Source organism: Pseudonaja textilis, chromosome 3 (genome assembly GCF_049901715.1).
Source record: "Pseudonaja textilis isolate UNSWEBS1 chromosome 3, rPseTex1.2, whole genome shotgun sequence".
Lineage (NCBI taxonomy): Eukaryota > Metazoa > Chordata > Lepidosauria > Squamata > Elapidae > Pseudonaja > Pseudonaja textilis.
The window spans coordinates 165307683-165329525 of NC_141992.1; the positions used below are offsets into that span (position 1 = coordinate 165307683).

The 21843-nt window shown below is 38.3% G+C and overlaps 2 protein-coding genes across 7 annotated transcripts in view; one reads left to right on the forward strand and one right to left on the reverse strand.

Moving 5' to 3' along the window:
- Positions 1–13285, forward strand: part of TRIM55 (tripartite motif containing 55) — a 37649-nt gene extending 24364 nt beyond the window's left edge. For all 6 annotated transcript variants that reach the window (XM_026706130.2, XM_026706129.2, XM_087931319.1 and 3 more), the window contains one exon: positions 12590–13285. In XM_026706130.2, the coding sequence (XP_026561915.1) occupies positions 12590–12600 (11 nt within the window). In that variant the 3' untranslated portion in view covers positions 12601–13285. The remainder of the gene's footprint in view (positions 1–12589) is intronic.
- Positions 13286–18225: 4940 nt separating this feature from the next.
- On the reverse strand, positions 18226–20215 carry CRH (corticotropin releasing hormone). The gene is made up of 2 exons (XM_026706072.2): positions 19887–20215; positions 18226–19326 (listed from the first exon to the last, which is right to left on the reverse strand). The coding sequence occupies exon 2, from the start codon at positions 19306–19308 to the stop codon at positions 18721–18723; it is 588 nt and encodes a 195-aa protein (XP_026561857.2). The 5' UTR covers positions 19309–19326; positions 19887–20215; the 3' UTR covers positions 18226–18720.
- Positions 20216–21843: the final 1628 nt, after the last annotated feature.

The window sequence follows — 21843 nt, forward strand, 5'->3', positions numbered from 1 at the left end:
TTGAGTTTCAAGAGACAAATTGTGATTATATTTTTTACATTTTTCTAAATTGCTAAATGGCTCTCGATTCCAAAGTCAGCTCAAATAAGTTCACTGTTTTAATGAATCATTTTAGGGTTCAACTTTAAAAAAAGCTTTTAGGACTTCAACCTTTCCAGACTTAATCCATCAAAAGTGTTTTATGAGCGCTTTATCTTTTTTGCATATAAAAAAAATGAAGAACCCTTTTAAAACCCTGGTTGCTTTTAAGAGTCTCAGCAGGAGTAAAACTTTATGAAAGTCGGTTTTAAAATAAATAACACAGTAACACCATACTGCATGACATGGCCATAAATTTTGTGGCAATTAAGTATAGCAGGATCCCTACCAGTGCTTTATAGCTTGTTCAGTATCACTGAACCATCAATGTGCTGATCTAACAATGACAAGGTTTATATTCCCTCAGCAATATTTTGGTAGCGCAAGGAAACACTCTAAATTGTTCATAGAGAAACAATCTAAAGTAACATTGTGTTCCTTCTTCAGTAGATACTAAAATCAAAATTCTGGCTCCCTCTTTAAAATGGAGCTGCCCTTTCATTTTCAATTTTCTTCTTATCTCCAGAGGTAGAGGTGGTCATTCTGTGATGGAATGGAATACCTTATTTCAAGCTTTAAGGTGCACACTACATTTTAGGTAAAATCTCTTTAACTGTAATAATCTTTACTCAATCTTTAAAAGACCAACATAAAGAGGTAACCAAGGGTGGGCTGCTGGGGATTTGCAGGGGTTCGGGAGAGCTCCTAGCTAAGATTCTGTGCAGATCCAACTCCTGGCTGCCCCCACCCACTCCACCCCTCCCAGGAGTCTCCACGTGGCCCGTTTTGGAGGTATGTAAGTGTAGGGTGTGTGTGGAGGCTCGGAGAGGGCGAAAAATGGGCCTCCCGCAAGTTCAGGAAGGGTAGAAATGGGCCTGTTTCCGGCTTCCAGAGAGCCTCCGGAACCTGGGGAGACCATTTTTGCCCTCCTGGAGGCTCGAGAAAAGCCTCCGAAGCCCAGGGAGAACAAAAGCGCTCCCCCCCACGCCGTGGTGCAGAAGACCTATTAGGCCATGCCCACCATGACCAAGCCCACCCAGCAACCAGGCAGAGAACCCTTTGCTAAAATTTTTGAATCCCACCCCTGGAGGTAACTATGGCCTATTCCCCACAACAAGCAGAGGAGGGATAAGGAATAAAGTTCACTTACCATTTGCCTGCTTTATTTGCATCCTAATCTTTTTTTTTTTTTCATTTCTATATGGAGTTTGAAAGTTGAGCCTGTTCTGGCTATACAGATGATAAGGGAAGTAATGGGAAAGAAGATACTTACAGAGAACTTTTCTTTCCCATTTCTCTAATCCAACTGCCCTCTGAAGATTTTCAGTTTTTGAAAAAATAGTCACATGTTGGTGCTCAATGTAGCATGTCTTTTAAATCTGGAAGTGTATTCCTCAGTTTTTCTTTTTTTAATTTAGTCTTCACTTTTGATTTCTGGAAATTGCTCGTATGATTCAATAACACCAGTGAAAAGCTATTGCAAAGACAAAGCATTTTGTAACATTTCAAGGCAATGGTGTTGCTGTAATTAATTTTGTCAGTGATTCCTTCCTTTAGCATTTAATAGTTACCTCTACAGACTATGAGTCATAGCTTATCTTCCGGCATCTGAGTTTAGAACTTTTTTAGTAATTTTATCCAGAATAATGGAAGAGAGGGATTTCCTCCTAAAATGAAATTGCAGAGAGGCTGACCTTGCCTTTTTATTTTATTTCATTGAAATCTGGTCTCTGTTAAATTGCTTCCTTAAAATAGCTTGTCATCTCCTAAATTGCTTGTAAAATAATGTAATGTAACAATAACAAGTCTCCTTTTTTAATGCCACATCTTTCCCTCAGAAATGTTGGTTTCTACATTTTGCCTTAAAATCATTTGTATGTGGGTATACATTGTCCCTCTTTGGCCTACTCTCCACTTTTTATATCATCGCTCGGGCAGCTGTTTTATTGTGGTACACTTATATTTTCAAGTATTCCAGCCTCATTTATTCATTTGCCATTTCCTTTGGGATGTTCCTGCTCCAGTTTCAACCACATCTGCTGGAGTGACATTACTTTCCTCCCTTTCTCCCTTCCTTCCTTCCTTCCTCTCTTCCTTCCCCCCTCTAGGTTATACATATAATACAACTTGGGTATGGAAAACAAAAGTCAGTTAGATCAGTTTGTTTTTTTAGGAAGACATTCACAGAAGATGAAATTACTTATAATGATCAAATGATCCAGGGCGGCTAACAATCCAAAGCATCAAGAATAAAACAAACAAACAAACAAATAAATAAATATTTTTTTAAAACACAACCACCATCAGAGTACAAAGCATTAATGAATTTTTGATTGAAAACCTCTGAATGTAGACATCATAAAAAAACAAGCTTTGAACAAACAGAGGGAAATGTACAGGAAGCATGAGAAGGGATCTGTTATGCTTAATTTTGCTCCTCAATTATCAGTGGTATTGAAAAGGGAAAATCAGATCATCTTGAGCACACTCTCCAATTCCTTTATTATATAGCCATCCTCAATGATTCAAGCATAGCTATTAAGTACAAGTAGTCCTCAACATACATCAGTTTGTTTAGTGACTGTTCAAAGTTACAATAGCTCTGAAAAAAGTGACTTATGACCGTTTTTACACACTCACAACCATTGCAGCATTCTCGTGGTCCCTAAATTCAGACACTTGGCAACTGATTAATATTTAGGACAGTTGCAGTGGGGTCAGGTCATCATCTTTTGCAAGCAAAGTCAATGGGGGAAGTCAGATTCAATTAACAAACATGTTATTAACTTAGTAACTGCAATGATTCGTTTAAGAACTGTGGTAAGAAAGGTTTTAAAATAGGGCAAAACTCGGGTAACAAATGTCTCACTTAGGAACAAAAATTTGGGGCTCAATTGTGGTCGTAAGTCAAGGGCTATCTGTACGTTAATGTGTTTCCTGAAGGGAGAAGAGCCCAAATTTAGAGGAGACCTCCGTTCCAAAGCTTTGCTACCTTTGTGGAAAAGGGGAACAGGGGAAGGAATAGTTTTCTTTGCCTCCCTTTTAACTGTTTGCCTCTCCTTGTGGTGCATATTTCAGGAGTCTGTGACAGAGTCGCAGAAAGTCATCGGTGCTTTAGGTCCAAATCTTTCTTAACTCCTCCTGTAACTTGAATCACTTCTCCTTATCTCTTTTGGCAAGAATTTGAGCAGCATCAGAGAGCAAAGGAAACTTTTCAGGCATTTGGAAGGAAGTTTTTCTCTAAAATAGGAATTATTTTCTCCCCCCTTGTTCTTTAATGGGGGATTTGGACAGGGGTGGGATTCAAATGTTTTAACAACCAGTTCTGTGGGTGTGGCTTAGGTGGTGGGCGTGGCTTGGTGGTCATGTGACTGGTGGACGTGGCTTGGTGGTCATGTTATTGGCTGGGTGTGGCCAACTCAATATCACTCACATTGAGGCACGCATCTCCTCGCCTGGCCTCTCATGACTGTGGGGATGCTACAAGTCACTTTTTCAGTGCCATTGTAACTTTGAATGGTCACTCCACACAAGCAAAGTACCCGCAAAGGAGGGGAAAAAACTCCAGAGATATTCTTGAGACAGGAAGTCTAGTCCTGCCAAGAATGTAATAAGGGTTAATGGAGAGGCAGTATCTGTAAGCAATACCAGAATGTTTCCTTCCTGCCTTCCTTACAGGATTAGGCCAGTAATTTCTTCTAACAACCAGTTCTCCGAATTGCTTAGAATGTTAACAACCGGTTCTAGCGAATAGGTGCAAACTGGTAGAATCACATCCCTGGATTTGGACATTTCAGAAAATTCATCGAGCATCTCCCAGGGGCCTTTAGACAGGGGTGGGATTCTACCAGTTCGCACCTATTCACTAGAACGGTTGTTCGCACCCCTGCCTTTAGACCATAAAACTGCAGCCTTAATCAACCATCTTGTGTTATAATCCATTCTGACCATAACTGCTGAGCAAGGATACAATTCTTGCATTTCTCATCTAGCAATACTCATATCAGAATAAGAGAGGGCAGAGAGCACATCTCAGGCAAGTGAGATCAAAAATTGCAAATAACTGGAGATTAGAAAAGAGAAAAAACAACATACAGTGTACGGTGAACTCTTTCTAACTATTGTGTGACTTCAAGAAATAAGAATGTGATTGTAGCACTGATGCTTCAACAAGATGCTCTATTTACATAGCTCTTACAAAACTGGGCTGATTTCCACAGGGTATGCAGTGTCTCTGTGGTTGTTATGTGTCCCTCCTAGAATAGTTTAAACATCTCAACTCGGTCATTCATTCATGATCAAATGATCCCTGCATCCAAACGCAACAAATTATTCAGTCTTTGTTATTTGATCCAATGAATCCATGGTACAAACTCTGCTATGAGTCATAATCTGAAATGGTAATGGGTCTCATTCATCAGGCCCTTTCAGAGAGCAATCTATATTTTAAAGTGCTGTCTGCTTCCTAAGTGGCAGGCATAGACTTTGTTCTGCGTCACTGCAGGAATATCTGCCCTTCTTTTCTTCAATGAGAGAAAGTTTCTTCTTGCAACTCTTTGCAGTTGACTTCAGACAACACAAAACCCTCTTAATGTACGTTGCACAACCAGCCAGAGTAATCCACCAATTAGTCCACATTAATTTTTACAGCAATTGATTTGCCAACAGTTTCTAGGCATATTCTGTGAAATCGTTAATGGGCATAGACTACAACAGGAAGATTAATTCAGTTTTGATTTGTCAAAAATCAACAGTAAAGACCTATTTGAAAATAACTGGATAGGGTTAATTGATATGTTTAAATTATTGCAGTGCTAAAGAATTAACTTTTATCAGTGTAGATTTATCAGTAGAATTAAATATACTCAACTGAGTTTATTTCTAGACATTTTATTGGACTAAAAATATGAATAAGTACAGGTACTCCTTGACAATTAAGCTCAAGATTTCTGTTGCTACACAAGACAATTGCTAAGTGGGTTTTGCACCATTTCACAACCTTTCCTGCCAAAGTTAATAAGTGAATCACTGCTTTTGTTAAGTTAGCAACATGATCATTAAATATATCTGGCTTCTCCATTGACACTGCTTTTTGGAAGGTCTCAAAGGTGATCACATGACCCCGGGACATGGCAACAAACGTGCCAGTTGCCAAGCATCTGGATTTTGATCATGATGCTGCAATTAAGTGTGAAAATCAGCCATAAGCCATTTTTTTCAGTACCATTGTAACTTCAAATGGTCACTAAAGCAGTGATGATAAGTCAAGGACTACCTGTACCATAAAATTATACTCCCTGTCCATCTTCCCACAATGTATTAAAAGCATATGATTTAAGTCTTTTACTTAATTCTGGATGGGAACAAAGTGCTTAATAATTATCTAGCAATTGTGGGATTTATTTGTTTCATCTGAAATTGCTTAGAGAGCACATCAACCAACAAGAGACTGATTTTCTCCTGTCTGGTTCCCTTTGGATACAGTGCGCAAAGGGTAAGGCAGTGGAAGGAAGCAGTGCATAATGGCAAACTACAACATGGTCATGGGAACAATTCAAGTCCTTGCTCTCCCTCTCAAACTCCCTTTCTCCAATGGAAGTCATCCCTGTGTGGCAAGATGTCCCTGGGGTACCAATGTATTATAGTTTCATAGATATAATACAGGATACAATATGATTATTAGCAGAAATATTCAAAATTTTATTTTTAGCGACTGTATAGTACGTTGAGCAGGATTAGGAATTCAATAAATGGTACCATTTTCAGGTGACCTCCAATGGGATTTTTCGCATTATACAGCCTTTCTTAAGAATTCTCTTCCCAGAAAAGAAAAGAAAAAGATTTCTCCATTAGTTTAAGTTTCCTAAAGAATGCTTGACATTATATCCTTCAGGGAACTTACCCGGCCTACACACAAAGAGCAACACTGAATTCATTTGCTCTGAACTATTTTTGGAATTGTTAAGGTTGTGTGAAATAAACAGCATTACATTATCCTTTTGCCACATGGCTCTAATTGTAATAGAATGAAAATCTATTTTGGTGAGACAGTCAGTCCCCATGGGTGCGAGAAGTTCACGACCAACCATCTTGCTGAGAACTGAAGAGCTAATCTCATGATGGATGGAGTTTGTGGTGCATATTTTACCTGCCTGCAGTTATGCAGTTGAACAATTTATTTCATAAGAAAAGATTTTCAGTTGGCTTCTGGAGAATTAAAAATAGGCATAAGGAAAGAAATCTTTGAGCCTCTAACTATGTTGTTTCGATAAAAGTTGAAAGCTATAGAAAGTTGAGCTGAAGCAAGGTTATTACACTGCGATATAAACAGAAACTATATAAAAATTCAAAACTATTTCAAAATAACTTCTACAGGTACTCTTTGTTAAAAGTCCGCTGGTACAGCAATTGTATTACAATGGCACTGGACAAGGATGCTTACAACAGGTCCTCGTATTGTAGCTGTGATTGGCACAGTATCCCTGTGGTCACATGATCATGGTTTAGGGGATCAGCAAACTGCTCATAATTATAACATTGCAGTCCCACAATCCCACCAGTTCCATTTTCAACCTTCCCTGTTGGCTTCTGATAAGCAAAGTCAATGGAGAAGATAGCAGGGGGTCACAAATGCTAATCATGTGATCACAACTAATACTGGCAACTGTAACTGCCAAAACTGTTTTTATAGGTTGGCATGATTATGTGGCATTGCATCTTATGACTGCATCACTTACCAATAGAGTTCTCAATCCCAATTACTGTTAGTAAGTGAGGACTGCCTATAGATCAGATTTTCACATCATTCCATTCCCTGTAAAATGTTCAGTAGCCAGAAAACAGGCCCTTGCTAATTAAGAATAAGCTGCTATATGCACAATAAATTATCAGGGGATAATTTATGTTATTATAATGCTGAGACATATGGCACATTTGACAGATAAGATTTGATTTCATAGCTAGGTCTTCATATAATGTCTCTGAAGTAAATTAATTTGAGCCTTAAGAACTTAAAATCAAGAACTCTGGGTTGATTGGTGTGAGGATGATAAATTAGTTTATTTCTTTGGCTGTCCATTGTATCTTCAGGATTCTTCTCCAACAGCAAAGTTCAAAGGCATCAATATTCAGGAAGAGTCTTGCTTCTTCAAAGTCCAACTTTTGCTTCCATAGTGTCAGAAGGAATACTACAATTTATGTGATTCTGATCTTCGTAGGTATGGGCACATCATAGCTTTTTTCCAAGACTTTTCCAAGGTTGCTCTACCAAGTGTTAGCCTGCAGCATATTCCCATGATTGCTTGTTCCTTTACTGTTGAAGGTTGATTCTAAAAGGCATAAGCTACCTTCCACTTCTATATCTTCATTGTGAATTCTGGTTATTCTATTTGTTCTTATTAGCTTGGTCTTCTTTATATTTAATTTTACTCAATTGTTTTACACTTTGCTCCTTGATGTATATTATTAGAGCCTGTAGATCTCTTGCATTTTCAATTATCAGGGTAGGTTATCAGCAGTGCAAAGGCTACTGATATTTCTTCCTCCAGTTTTAAAACCATACTCATATTCCAATCCAGCTGCCCTTAATTTATATTCAGCATATAAGATTACAGATGTCACACTTCTTTGCAACCTGGAGCCAGTCTGTTTTGCCATGTTCTGTCTATGTTGTGCCTTCCTAGCCAGCATTTAAGTTTCTCATGAGCATGATAAGATGTTCTAGGATTCCCATTTTTCTGAACACCTCCCACAACTTGACACAACTGACATAATCAAAGGCCTTTCTCTTTCACATTTTTTGACTTTTTCAATTATCCAGGGGGTATCAGCAGTAATGCCTCACGTTCCCCAGATTTTTCTAAAGCCAGCTTGAACACCTGGCATTTCCTTTTCCATGTAGGGCTCTAATAAGCATTATTTTGTTATAATTAAGTCATCCTCTTTCGTTCTCCATATACTTGATAGATGAAATTCAGATCAATGTAGCAAAATTTACTATTGTTTCATCTGTGAACTGAGTTTGACACCAATACTTTTATAATATTTGAATTCTTTAATATAATAGCATTTGTAATATTTTTTAATGTAGTAAAAGAGTCCCTGGACACATATTCAGAATTTGGCATTCCTTTTCTCCTAGTTAATAAATTAAAACACACTGGTCTATGTGGCTCATCAGCATGTACAGTTTACATTCTTAATTAAGGATGAATTATTGATGACTTTTTAAAATAATGTTGTAGCGCACTTACCAACTTAATATGCTTAAAATGAAGTGTGGCGACAGCTCCCCGACTACCTAGTCATTGGCTATAGCAGTGAAAATTCTAGGTGTTTAATTCTTAATACAACCTAGAAGAGACCAGGCCAGGGAAGACTCTTAATATAATCCAAGTGACAGTTCTGCACAGACTTGAATATATGCTTATTATGCTGATATCTCCCTTCTGCCAGACACACAGAGTTTGCTTTACATCAGAGTCAAGATACACATTCATCCAAAGTGATGTGGTAATACTTTTGATGGTCTGATAAAATATTATGAGTTGCATATTACTTATATCAAAAAAGTATGTGAAAATTAGCCCATTGAAATAAAAAAATCCAGAGAGGAAACTCTTCAAACTAATTCAGAGTGCAAATGTATCTGATATGTGGTATATGTATGTTTCTGCTCTATTGATTATTGAAACAACTGCCAAATAACCTAACTTTAAGCACTAATTCTGACTTCTAAAAAGCTTATGGTTTTATTATGTGTGAATAAGACTGAAGAAGTAAAAGGGTGAAGGATTGGTGAGGAATGGAGTCACCATCTAGAAGCAGACTGAATTGTTAGTCTTTTTTTTTCCTGGCACTAACATAACTTAAGTTAGCTATGAATAACTTATGCTGTTTCATTTAAAATATGGTCTTAGTCAACATTTTCATGACAATTGTCTGAGGACAGAATTGTCTGAGGACAGAATGCCTTCTGCTTTTACTCTTAAGAATAACTAATGTAATAAATCATCCCAGAATATCCCTTTGGTCATTTGATTATTATTAATCTCAGCTAAACTGCATGTAAATCTCTTAGTGTGAGCTGAATTAAGTATAAAACTAGTAGTACAGTTGTTCAGTTTTACATTCCTGGCACCTATAGTAAAATTTACCATTAATTAAAAGTGTGTTTTGCTCTACAGTCCAGAAATAGTTCTGATATTTAGCTCTTTGTGGCTTGCAAGATCATCTCTCCGAATTAGAATTTGCCTGTCCTGTGCATTCAACTCCAAATGGGCCCTTTCAGAACTCCCACATGAGCTTAAAGCAATGGGAACCTGGAGTTGGACCTTCCTATTGGCAGTCCCCATGTTAAGGAATATTCTGCCCCTTGAGCTAAAAGACATCTGATCTCACATGTTGCAAAGCAATGAAAATGATTTTGTTTCACTGGACATTTGATGTAGACAGTGGACTTGGGCTGCATCTGTAATTTTTTTCTGTATTGTGTGTTGTTGTTATGAGTTATGATGGCTTTAATATTTCTATTATGTAAATCTGTGGGGATTTAAATAATAGAAATATTAAAGCCATCATAACTCATAATAGAAGGATAAATGTTGTTAATGAACACACTGCAACTAGGGTAATAGCTGGCCAGCATAGTCCTGGGCCATCATCTAATGAAATTACCACTCAGACTCCCACATATGGTGAGTTTACAAAGGTAGGAATCTGAAAGTACATGATGGGCTTATTGGGGCAGGGTGGGGGAGAAGGCTGTCAAATCAAGATAGAGATCATAGTCATGCAATTTAACCACCCCCCCCTTTTATATATATTTATGTCATGCATGTAACACATGTTAAAACGGGCTTTGATTGCACACTAGTGGCTATCGTCTTGAGTTTTTTTAATCTTCTTCCCTTCTTGCAGATGTTTCTTTATACCATTCTTATCAAAAAGAAATAAATAAATCTGGGTTGGTCAATGCCTGGATGGGAGACTGTCTGATAATTTATGTACTTTACTTTGGTTTCAAATCAGTCCTATAATAATAAATGTAATTAATAAATAAAATAGCAACTAAAGTCACAAAAAGGATGTAATATTCAGTAGGCCTCAACAGAATCCAAATTCTAGAGCTAGTGACTAACTAAAATCAGGGTACCAAAATACAATTTTAGGGCAAGTAAGCTGGTATGAATATGGGAACGTTTTAAGTGCTCCAGTTCCAACTTTTTCCATGTAAAAATTACTTCCCTTTGTAAGAATCCTATGCTTGCAATGTGTTATTAAGAGAACATCAGAAAGAAACTCACATATTGAGCTTTGCTGGTTTCTGTTCCAGCCTTATCACTATCAAATTGAGTTAATTATATTCTAAGGCTAAGTTTAAAAAAAACACATAGAAAGTTATAGGAAATTTCGGATTCAAAATTAATGGATATGCATCAGGAGATAAAAAGATGCACTCAAAATTCCCAGTTCATCTTTTCTTTTTACTGCTGTTCATTTCCACTGAGATTCATCCCAATATCTGAAATTTTTACCTGTATAATCAGCCTACAGCAGATGTTAGTTCCGAAGAACAAAAAATAACATTATATAAGGGCTTCTTAAAAAACCAATGCTGACTGCCTAGTGGAGGTAGAAACCTATTATTACCATTAAATTCAGCCACATTTTATTTCCTAATCTTGAGCCCTTGGTAGTAGGACAATCATTTTTTCTCTGCGTCATCCTCATCAATAAAAATAGCATCTTTCAAAGATTAAGAACATATTTATTATTTTAATAACTCTCTGATGGCCCCTTATTTTCTTAGTCAGTTTGAATGGATGAAACTGCCTTGGACATGAATGTGGATTCCAAGACTCAGCTTTGGTGCTGAGAAAGAAAGTATAGGATTCAGTAGTGATAAAAGTATAATTCCAAAAATTTTGTCTGTAAGCGTAAAGAAAATTTGTATATCAACTCTTTTATTACCAATAATTTTACCACTGCAAAAGAATAATCCACATTAGGATGTATTTGTATTTTAGAGGTTAGCCCCAGATAACAAAGCTGCATAATGCAGCAACTCAAATAGAAAAGCTCTGATTAGACAAAAACATTTCTATTTTTTTTTTTACAATCATTAGACAACAGGACCTGTCATACAGTAATATGGCTTTGTCCATTTGGCATGTGAATTAATTAATACCTAACATATCACCATTCCTTACTAATTCAGCTTTGAATTTTAACATAATGCATTTACAAAAGATGCTTGGAATACGGCAGATCATCTTCTATTTCATATAGCAGTTCTTTGCAAGCATCTGTGACAGTTCATAACTGTATATTTTTATGATTTGTGGTTATGGATGCTTTTGGTAAATATGCATTTCTTCACAAAATAAGCATGTAATCTCAATTCATGGGGAAATTAAGAAGATATTTCCTTTGACTTTATATTGCTTAAGAAAAAAATGTATCACAGTTAGAAATTTTGTTCTGCCAAAGCAAAGTAAAACAATCTGCCAAAGCAAAGTAAAAGTCATATTTATTTATTTTATTTTAACGTATTTATTTTTATCTTGCCTTTATTATTTTCATAAATAACTCAAGGTGACGAACGTACTTAATATTTCTTCCACCTATTTTCCCCATAACCACAACCTTATTAGAGGAATTGGTCTGAGAGCGAATGACTTGCCCAAAGTCACCTACCTGGCTTTCGTGCCTAAGGTGGGACTAGAACTCACAGTCTCCCACGTTCTAGCTTGATCTCCTAACCACTATACCAAACTTGCTCTCATTCAATTATATTTTCTTTGATATGTTTAAGAGGAAGCAATATATAATATTTGTTTGCTTTCTGGGTTTCAGATGTAATTCCAAAAGCTCAAGAATATTCAATAAAAGTAATAGCCTATCTAGGCTTCCTGAGAACACAAGCACAAGCACAAACATGGCTAGTCTCATTTTTCTGCCATGTTTCCATGATTCATTATCTATGAATCAAGTAAGCTTAACAGGGCTGCCCTTGTGTCCTAGCAGTTTCCATCTTATTTTGACACCTGCCTTATTTTGAAAATGGGAGTTTTTGTCACCTTGGAGAGAAGTAAGGTGATGGGCCCTGGGTGGAAACAGAGGCTACAGAAGCAGGATAGGGATCAACAATAGATACATGAATTTCATACTTGTATAGTGTCTTCTAGCTCAAGAATAAGCACCTTAACCCAGTAAAACAGTACTGAAAAGTTTAAATTAACTGGAAATATCCCATTCTAGATGTATTTATGAATGTGTGGGTTTTGTTCCTAAAATGTATATGGTAATTTAGGACAGTTCTGTGCAAGGTCTTTTGAAATGAATCAAGTAGTACGTAAGATCAAGTAGTCTAAAGTGCTGCTTCATCTCAGCAGTCTTGTAGACAGATACTTTCTACTGTTTTCTAAATATTTTATGTTCTCACCCATAAAGTACCTAAAATAATCCAACTACATTGGTATAAAATATTTCAATTTACTTTTTTCTTCAGACTGGGACTGAGACCTTACAAGGACATGTGGAAGGACAGCCTGGGAGCAACGAAAGAGTTGATGAGCCAGCTCGTCATGTTTTCTCTTTCTCCTGGTTGAACTCATTGAATGAATGATGACTCCTAGTCCAGATGGCATCTGGTGAAGTCAATAGCAGGAAATAACAACAAGAACACATTATAAATAATAGCGGATCAGATTTTATTTCAAGACTTTATTTTGAAAATCATCACATTGGATCTGACTTTTGTATAATTTGAGCAGAGTGGTAGTGGTGGGAGAGAAAGAGTAAGAGTTAATACCTTGTCATGAACCATTTGAATGCCAAATTCATACACATTTTTTTAGCTCATGCTAAATATCAAATGATAACATTTCTTGTCCAGTTTGCCTCTAGGTACTGGGATTTGGACATAAGGCTCTGTAGTATTTCTAATAGCTGATCAGGGTTATGCCCAAATTATTATAGGAATGAGGCAAATGCCCCTACTTATGTTCAAATAAAATTAAAATCAGAAGGAAGGAAGGGATTGAAAAGAATAATATATTTACAAGCAAGCTAAAAACTAAAGTAAAAGTAAAAATTCATTATGCATATTTGTAAAATGCCTTAGGCATATTCTTAGTTTCATGTTTGTACTTTATCATTTCTTCACTAAAGACATTGTTGTTAATAAATTTCTCATTATTTGGAAGTTTCTTCACTTGCCTTTTTTCTGTAATTGACTTCAGTAATGCTGAAATTAAACTTTTTATTAAAATATTCATAGTTTAACTCATAGAATTTTACTGCATATATATAAAATTAATAAATCTTACAATACTTTTAACAGGATCTAAAAAGGAAACTATTGCAAGCAATAACAAAAGAAAAATAATTGAAATTGATGAAAAGCATAATGAAACAGAAAAATTTTTAATCTGTTACTTCAAAATGAGATTGGGCCCAGCTAGTATAATGTTCTTCAGCAGAGAATTCAAAACTCGTAATGCTACCACAAGCCCTATTGCATAAAAGGGTGGGATATTATAGCTGGACATTTACAGAACATTAAATGATGAGAACTGACATTTATAACCAAAGTCATCGAAATTAATGAGGCACTAATTTTCCTGATGACATTTGGATTCCAGTTAGGTTTTTTAAATCAGAATTGCCCTATATTCTGTTAGAAAACTGGTTTTGAATTTTTGGAGTTTTCAAAGTAATGTTTTCATATAGTATAAAGAATAACAATTCAAATCAATGTTCAAAATCTTTGCAACAATGATGATGTATAATGGAGTATCCTAAATTGTGACCTAATTTCTGGGATTCTGTTATTTTTAATTCATAGACTTTATGTTACAACTCAGTTGAATTCTCATTTTCTACATTAATAATGAATTTAAAATGTCCTACACTGAGAATTTATCGCCCTCTAAATATTGGGCTTCAACTCCCATCCACTCTAGCTTGATTAAACAATGATAAAAGATTATGTGAACTGTGTCTAAAATCAGATACAGTGCAACACAGACCTATATGTATGCCACACCAATGATTCCTTAGAAGGTTAAAAGTTTATCTCTTTCAAAGTTTCCATGACTTTCAGTGCAACATCATGGAATGTCCTCTTTAGTGAGTAGTAGCCCAAATATTTCTCATGTCCATGTACAGCCTATTTGTCCATCAAGAAGAAAAAGAATAAATATTTGATTTGAACTTTCCTTTCCCTTTTGATAAAAAATAATGACTTCCTGCTGACAATTCTGCCTAGAACTTATCTCATACATTTATTCATTCATGCCACCTGCCAATCTAAATTTTGAATTTCATTTTAACATAGTCACAGTAGTGCTAAAAAATCAAAAAGATCGCAATTTCTTTTTGAGAACATCCAAATATATGGGGGAGTGGGGGGAGTTCAATGACGTACAAAGAAAAGAACATGTTGGCCCTTCCTGTGTCTTCTGCCAAATATTAGTGTCTCTGTTTTACAGCATTGACACAGAGCTAAGCCTACAAGTAATTCAGACAAACTTAGATGTATTGAGAAAAGATACAGAAGCAGGTGCTGATATCAGGAAGAACTGTTACTTAGTGAAAAATATATGTTATGCATGCAAAAGTTTTTAGATTCAACTCATATCCACCATATACAGAACTGGGGTAAATTCCCATTGAAACTTTGGACAGACACTGTCAAATAATATAGAGTGGGTAATAAGTACATCTTCCCAAGGCAAACTTGTTAAAAGCCTGCTTTGTCATGCAAGGCATTGTAGCCATTTAAAATGGACTGGAGCAGTAGTGGGATTCCAATTATTTTTACTACCGGTTCTGTGGGTGGCTTGGTGGATGTGGCAGGGGAAGGCTATTGTAAAATCTGCAGTCAGAGGTGGTATTTCCCGGTTCTCCGAACCACTCAAAATTTCCACTACTGGTTCTCCAGAACTGGTCAGAATCTGCAATACCACCTCTGAACTGGAGAAAGAGAAAAGGAAGGTCACACATCTACTTCTTTATTGCCACTATGTAATGGTATGTGGGAATGACTTTAGAAGTCAGGAGGAAGACCCACAGTCTAGTCAGCAGAATGATAAAAGGAATATGAGTCTGAAAGTAGACTCTTCAAAATTTGGAAGGACCCCTTCTCAGACTCTTTCTTCACCCCACATCCTTTGGATTCAGATTTTGTTCATCAGAGAGTTGTCAACTTCCTCTTGTTTCCCAAGGTTCTTCCACATACCATTATGCTATGCTACAGTAGATCTCAGGCCTAAAATGATCTCTCCTACCTTCCTCAATCACCCGAATGTCCTTCCTCATCCTACTTGGCTTTTTGCAACCATGGCCCTCTCACCACAAGTCCTCCATGAACATACTAAGCCAGCAGAAATATATTCTTTCAAGCATCAATATCTACAAAAATCTGAAAGATTACTATGTGCTTTTGTTGGGGTCATATTATTATTATTATTAATATTAGTTATGTCAGCAAAGTGAATCAGAAAACTGACATTGCTGCTACTGTATCTAGTGATCATCCAGATTTTTGTAGCCCACATATGGGGGTTATTAATTGCATAAAATATGCTTACATGTCCATGGGGCAAGGAGTTGATGACAAGAAGAACCTGAGTCAGTCTCCTGTACCTGCAGATCCCAAGGAACATGTTTCCTGTATTTTCATTATATTTGCACCACTGAGTGTTGACTGTCATTCCAAAGGCCCTGCTGGTTGGAAATATCCCTCTGGATGGGTATTAGTTTATTAACAGTTTATTTTTACTTTTTTATTTTAATTGATTTGACTCCAAACAACTTTGGTTGGCTTACAATATACCAGACAATGTAAAACCAATATAATAAGAAACAACAAACACAAAACCGCTGAAGTCCCAGTTGTTCCTCAGTACTTGAGTTAGAGTCTTTGGAACCCCTTGTGAGTGTTGTTTTTGGCCAGTTCACCATCTACTTTTTTTACCTTATTTCTTCTTTATTTTCTGGTCATTTGTTTTTGGATTATAATCCATTTTATTCTTTTGGTTATACTGTGAACTGCTCAGAGATATTTGGAATCAGGTGGAAAAAAATTAAACTGAATAAATTGACAGATCTTCTGTTTTAGATTTTTCTTGGTCTGCTGATCCCTACATATACATAAATTATATCTCATAGAAATGAAAGACAAAATTCTGAGAGTTGTCATTCCAGTCTTTCAAGGGGGCATAATTTGGGGAAGATTACTGTAGAAGAGACACAATGTCAGAAGGAGCTGGCCAGTGCCTAGGAATTAAAATCTGTTGCTGATTCAGAAGCGGATGATAAGATCTTTGAGACTAGCAATCTTAACGTCATTGATCCTGAGCAGGGGTCTCCAACCTTGGCAACTTGTGGACTTCAACTTCCAGCTGGCTGAGGAATTGTGGGAGTTGAAGTCCACAAGTCTTAAAGTTGCTAAAATTGGAGACCCCTGACAGAGAGTAACTGGGTGTTATCAGGCTGGAAGAGCTCTCTATCCCTTTCAGGGTTGCTAGGGTTGACTAGACCTTCTATTGAAAAGCACATTTAAGGCACACCAAGAAGTTTATTATTCAACAAGAGCACATGTAGATATCCAGAATCATCTGCTTAACATTTTTTATCACTGACAATCTCTCCCAAAACTCACAGCTTTGTCCCCCATCCTCACTACCACCACCATTTAATCTTCATCAAAAATTAGTGATGTCAATTAAGCTGATAAACAGCAGACCGGTTGATACCCACTTTCTCCTGGTCCCCACTCTACCTTTTTAAATGACTATATCATGTTTAAATGACTATTATCTGGCTTAAACGTTGGGGTGGAAGAACACATGCTCCATTTGAAAGATGACAGTCGTTCACTTGGGCTGATTTTGAATTAGCTACCATCCTATGGTTTCCCAATGGTTTCTCACTGTCAGAAATGTCCAGGAATTATGGAAGTTCTGTTCCACTATCTTGGTTTTCTCTTCTAAACATTCTTGAGAGTTCTGTCCCCTTGTCTAAATATGGACACAAAATAAGACACTTTGCAAAGGCTTTGATGTGAGAAATAACCCAGCAGTTCACTCAAACACCTATATTCTAGCCACCAGTCTCTTTTGGAAGGATTTCTGAAGGAAAATCATCTCCTCTCATCTCACTCCAGGCCAAAAAATGTGCCACATTTCTTTCATAGTTTCCTCTCACTCTTCCTCACAAACCTGTAAGCAAAACTCTGATGAGGAAAGATGGAAAATGTTTGAAGGATGTTTTCCGTGTTATTAACAAGAAGGAAGTTTTGCTTATTTTTTACATTGTTTGAAAGATAAGAATATATGGTATCTTTTTTATTATCTGAGGTGACAATGAACACTGCCTGTATTCCTTTAATGCCAAAATATATTGAAAGGAAAGGGGGAAAGCACTGCAGTTTGATTAATATATTTCACCTGGAAATCCATCTTTTGGTTGGATTGTAGGTTAACTGGGTTAACTGGAACAGGACACCAAAACAGTTACTGCCTGAAGGAAAGAATAGGCAGATGGATACACCAAATGGCAGTTTTGCACATGCTTTATTCTGGAATAATATAAACTGCAAAGAATTCCTTGAAACTTAAGGGAGGATGAACAACCTCACTCCTTCCAGAAATTCTCTTTTGTCGATTCCAATTAGCACAGCCTGTTGTCACAGTTTTGACCTGCTGACTTTTCAACCATTCAGAGACTAGCAGGTTGCTTACCTTTATGCAGGAAACTTAGAACCCAGAGTCATTTTGTTGAATCAGGAACCTTTTATCTTTTCACTCAAAATCTGTGGTGATCATTGTATCTGTCCAATGTATCTCTCCGTTTTTAATTGCTTGTGTCTGAGCTAATCTGGAGTTGATATGCTCCATTTCAACACCATTTCTTCCCTTACAGGCAAGTTGAGCCTTGACTAGATGGGTCCACAACCATTATGCCCCACGATCGGATTCTGTGCCTGTCGGTGTGTTTTTCTACCCCATAATCCACCATTAATCCATTTAACAGCCCCACCCCACCCCATCGAAGGTCTCCAACCCTCCCTTTTTCTGAAATTTGACGTACCGGCAATCAAGGAAGTGTATGCAAGCCAACGTTCCTTTGCAGCTTTTATTAAAAATATAGATATTATATAGATATAGATAGATATTAAACGTTCTCTTACACAACCAAGTTGACCGAGCGCTGAAAATATGTTTTATTTGTGGAAAGAAATGTTTACAAAGAAAAGACAAAGAGAAGTGAAATCGAAATAGCTGAGTACAGAGAGGCTCCGGCCCCCTTCCCCGCCCACCAACCTCAGAAGACGCTTCTCGTCCTTCACCTGCTTCCGATGGCCAGACCAACGGACCCCACCCTGAAACGCCTAAACCTGAATCTCGCCTGGGACAGGACGGGTGAGAAAAGAAAAAGAAGTTACAAACGACGACACTTTGGGTACGACGCCGGACATGCTATTCAAGGCTACTTCGATAAAGCTTTCGAATAAAAGAACCAGGAGGGAGCGGGAACGGGAAGGGCGCGAGGGAGCGGTGTAAGTGGATCTAGGTCGAAGGGCTGTGCTAACTGGAGGAGCTCTTTGGTCGGGGCCAGGCAAAGGAGAGCGCTTCACTTCCCGATGATTTCCATCAGTTTCCTGTTGCTATGAGCCTGCTGCGCCAACTGCTCCGCGCGGGCCATCTCCAAGACTTCTCGGAGGAGGTGGAAAGTCAGATCCAAGGAGATCGGCGGCTCCTCGGATCGTTTCTCCTTCCCCGTGGCCTGTAGGTAGGCGCCGTCGTCTTCGCCGTCCCAGGAGTCGGGGGCGCCCTCTAACGAGCGTTCTTGGAAGTGCTGCAGCTGCTGCAGCTGTTGGACGACGGCTCGGAAAAAGTTGCCCGCGGACGCGGATGCGGATGCGGACGCGGCTAGGTGGCTGCTGCTGGTGCTCGTGCTGGCAGTGGAGGAGAAGGATCCGGATCCGCCGGCGGGAGCAGCAGCGGGGTTCTTCCGAAGGCTGCCCAAGCGCAGGAAATATTCTTCTCCCATGCGGAGCAATACGGGGAGCGATTGGGGTTGTTCTTGGAAATCCTGCTGCTGCAGAGCGCTACTGGCGGCGGGAGCGGCCGGGGCTCCCTTGCTGAGGGTTCTGCACTCATGGCAGGGCTGGAGAGCAACCAATAAGATCCCTGTAGAGACAAGCAGCTGGATCTTCATGATTCAGGATGGCCAGATCTGAAAATGTAACAGGAGGGATGGTGGGAAAAGGCACAACTCTCTATCAAAGAACTGGGCTTTTTTTTTTTCCCAGGTCCGTGCAATTTTCTGTCCGAGGTGCTGAAATCTTTCAAGCAACCCTCGCCAAAACTCTAAACCAACCGAGAGCACAAATCAGACTTTCCCCCCCCCACACCCCGGAACGATCAACCCAACTCGAATCAATTTTTTTCCCGTGAGAAGGATCTGCATTCTTTCTCTGCCTGAAATCCACCCACTCTTCCTTATTAAAGGTCAGAATAGACGGAGCCGTACTTGATTTATACGGCTAAATCGCTATATCGGGGGCTTCCTATAAATCACCACATTTCATCTTTTTAAAACAGTAAACCTTGCCATGCCAAACAATGTCTTCTCCCTCCTCCTCCCTTATCATCACAGTTATGACATGACCTCAGGACAATGATGTTTCTTAGACCAAACTACATACTTCCACCACAATCCACAAACATGCACACACACGGACATGCTTCCTGAGAAAAGTTTGCAACCTGTGCTTCTATCCGTCTCTTCCCTACCTTAAGAGATACCCACGGAGCAGTCTGGGAGAAGTAGAGCCAGTCAGTGGTCGGTGCCCACTTTTTCTCTCTCTTTCCTTCTTGGGATGTGTACCTAACGTCTCCTGCCTGCCCTGGTGATCCGTTGGCGTCCTAACCAGAGTCTGGCTGTGTGATTTTTATAGGTTAGACCCTGTTCTGGAATCACGCAGCCCTCGCTTAATAAGCTGACGCTTTCTTGACAGCTCGCTTGCGTGCCCCGATCCACTGCTGAATCAATCATGGGGGCCGCTCTATAGCAGCGGTGGGCAACGTCCTGCAATCACAACCCAAAGGCTCACATCCAATTATAACAAGAGATATTTATTGCTTCGTTAGTGACATCAGCAAAGCCTGTGGTGGGGAATTATCAGCAGGACACTCTTTCCCATTGACAAAAACTCTTGAATGAAAAGTTCCCAAACTGGAGGGGGGGAGGACAGGACAGAACATCAGCAAGCACCACCTCCTACTATCCTCGGTCAAGATAGTCAAAACTTTCCACTTTGTTTGTTCTAAGGAAACCATAACTCAAGGAAATCAAGGCACTGGAATCACACTTCTTTAAGGGTAACAAGTCGTTCCTAGGAAAACTTCTGAAAGTAAGTCTGGTTTATTGCCAATAAAGCCATTCTTTCTACTTTCCTCCTCTACGGAGTAGAATATCCATAGAATTTCTAATATTCAAGGGCATAAATAACATCTTAAAAATTGAGTAGCCTTTCCACTGAGTTTTGCTATTGATATAGGAGAAGAATTCAAATGAAATACTGAAACCAGGGGAAATAATCAGGTAAAGCAAGCATATGCAACACACCTTTTACTCCTGCTTTGCTTCTAATAGTGGGGGCAGGGGGAGGAGGGCTGATATGGTAAAGAGTGATAAAGTATTATCTTAAAATAGTGAAGTTGACAAGTTTGCTAGTCCTAACCTTCTTTTGGAGCATAAAATTTCATGAATTACAATTGAACTTTCTCTGCTGAATAACTTGGAGTGTGGCATGAAAAGAGTTCCAATGACATTATAGGGAGGTGAAAGTCCAGCCCATCTAGTTAGCACACAAAACACACACAAAGGGGAAGAAGGGAGAAATAGGGTTTGTCATTGCTACTGTGCTATACATCCATACACAGTGGATCCAATTTAAAATGTGCTGTTGGTCTTATTGGAGCTAGACCTGATGATCTTTTCTTTCTTTGCAGCAGCTAAGAGTCTGATATACAGTATATAGCTGAATCCAAGCTGTTCTTTCTACACCTCTGATAGCCTTTGAAATGATCTCAGGCTTTTATCTCTGGCATGCACGAAAACAGTAATGCTGGGGGTAATCCTACCTCTAATTTCCTTTGATCTGGGTAACTTGATATTGCTGAATGGCCCTTTTAATTTTACTGGCCCCTCCTTTTGCCTGTTTGTGCCTGTAAAGTTAAGTCTTCTTCAAGGACACTTCAACTCCTATTGACATCATAGGGGCAACCAAGTAATTTTCCTGTTACCAATAAAGGAGGATATTTGTAGCTCAGGGTTGAAATGAATGGGTAATGAAACATCTGCAAGAAAACAAGTAAGCTCAGAGAGCACCAAGGACTCTTCGGTTTTCTTGTTAAGAATATATGGGATTTTTGTTTGTTTGTTAGATTTATTTGCTGCCTATCTCACCTCAAGGTTTTTTTCATTTTACAGTCTTATTATTATTACCCGTAGAATTTCTTGGACTCCCACCAAGTACCAACCAGGCATTATTTTGTATATCCTCTGTACATGGAGTTAGGAAGCAAGTTGATCTGAATTAGTTCTTTAGTTTTAAATTTTTATTTACACTTGATTCTGTGTCACCCTTGCCATTTTTGTCCTTAGTCTTATAAGCATAGAATAGTTTGAACACATTATATGACCAATCAGTTTTCCTCAGTGCAATCCAAGAGCTTCAATATCAGA